This window comes from Mesocricetus auratus, unplaced genomic scaffold (assembly GCF_017639785.1).
Source record: "Mesocricetus auratus isolate SY011 unplaced genomic scaffold, BCM_Maur_2.0 Super-Scaffold_100008, whole genome shotgun sequence".
NCBI lineage: Eukaryota > Metazoa > Chordata > Mammalia > Rodentia > Cricetidae > Mesocricetus > Mesocricetus auratus.
The window spans coordinates 8,527,385-8,529,032 of record NW_024429192.1 but is presented as its reverse complement, the minus strand read 5'-3'; the positions used below and the strand labels follow the sequence as shown (position 1 = coordinate 8,529,032).

Here is a 1,648-nt window from a genome sequence, read left to right as displayed (position 1 = left end):
TTTTGCAAAATTAGTTTTTGTACAGTTCCTCAATTCTTTTGACTTGCTTTTATATGGCTCCCACAGACTGGATATAATAGCCATTGATAACAGTGAATAAGAAACTGGACATTTATACTGCAAGGGTGTGAACCAAGGAATTGATATTGGAGCCACTTTTGAAATGGTTTCTCGACAGTTCAGAGTCTGACTCTTCCCCGATGACCAACTGAGAATCATGACTTGGTCATCCCTAAGAATAGTTCCCCTCCCCAAACATGAACACACACACGTCACAGAGAGAGAAAATAAAGGGGATTTCCTGGCCATAATGGCAGAGGCACTAATTAAATACAGTCATAGCATTTGTAACATGAATGTAGTTCATTGACTCAGACATATAAAAAATGAGTTCTCCCTTAAATGTCAGATAAAAGGAGTTCGTTAACTGCAATTATAAAGAAAACTACTGAGGTCCAGACATGCAGATGAGGGTGTCCAAATGTTGAAACAATGCCAGTGTAGGAAGCCACACCCACCACTGAGAGTATATAAAGGTCCCAGAAAAGGAGTGATTTTCAAATTCAGAATCTTCGGGTACACTCAGCTCAACTTACCTCTGCCATCAACATGTCCTACACCTGCTCTTCTGGAAACTTCTCCTCCCGTTCCTGTGGAGATCACCTGAACTACTACCCTTATGTCTCCTGTGGCTCTTCCTACCCCCAGCAGCACCTAGTTCAGAGCACTAACTTCTACTCTCCCAGGACCTGCCCTCTGGGCTCCTCTCTCCACAGCGGCTATCGTCAGAGCTGCTTCCGGCCCATCGGATGCCAGACTTCCCACGAGGTGCACAGCTCCTGCCAGCGGCCCTGCTACAGCTCCAGGGTCTCCAGCCTCTGCAGCCCCTGTAGGACCACATATGCTGGCTCTCAGGGCTTCGGGTCCAGCAGCTGTTTCTCTCTGGGCTACGGGTCTAGAGGCTCTTTCTCACTGAGCTGTGGATCCAGCGGCTTGAGACCCCAGGGCTTCTCTTCACTGGGCTATGGATCTGGATTCTGCCACCCATCCTATGTTCCCTATAGAACCTGCCAGTCTCCTTGCTACAGACCAAGCTGCGGCACTGGGTCTGGATTCCACTGATCATCTTACTAATTTCCAATCTTGCTGACCACTGTCACCCAGTCCTGGATTCGTGACCGTTGTTATTTTCCTTTGACCGGGAAGAATTATCCTCTCATTTCCTGGTGGCCAATTCCTCACTTACTCTCTGATTCCTTTGAGACGTCTGTAATTAGTCTATCAACTCAAAAATAAAGTGTGCATTGCAAATGAAATTTACAGTGTTGAACTTCTTTCCAAATTTATGAATACTAGAATTTTGAGCTGATCAATATACAGATTTGATATCCAGCTATGGCTGCTTTTGTGAGTTGTTTTCCGTATGCTTGCTTTTGTGGTTGTGGAACATTAATTGAACAGCTAAATGAACAGCATGCACAGGCATACAGGCTTTGAAATTTTAATAAGTTGTGAATTAGATAAACGTCTTATTGCTTCAGATAGTTTTCTTACATAAGAACACTAAGTAAAATGATGCTGCTTAAAAGTATAGATTTTTATTAATTAAATCCCAGATGCAAAAATATAAATTGATTTTCATAAGTGG

At 43.6% G+C, this 1,648-nt stretch overlaps 1 protein-coding gene across 1 annotated transcript; it reads left to right on the top strand.

The window, feature by feature from the left end:
• The first annotated feature begins 585 nt into the window (after nucleotides 1–585).
• Nucleotides 586–1,122, top strand: LOC101835163 (keratin-associated protein 13-1-like). Its single transcript, XM_005073838.4, has one exon. It carries the CDS (start codon nucleotides 610–612, stop codon nucleotides 1,120–1,122), a length of 513 nt encoding a protein of 170 aa, XP_005073895.2. The 5' UTR covers nucleotides 586–609.
• The last annotated feature ends 526 nt before the right edge of the window (nucleotides 1,123–1,648 follow it).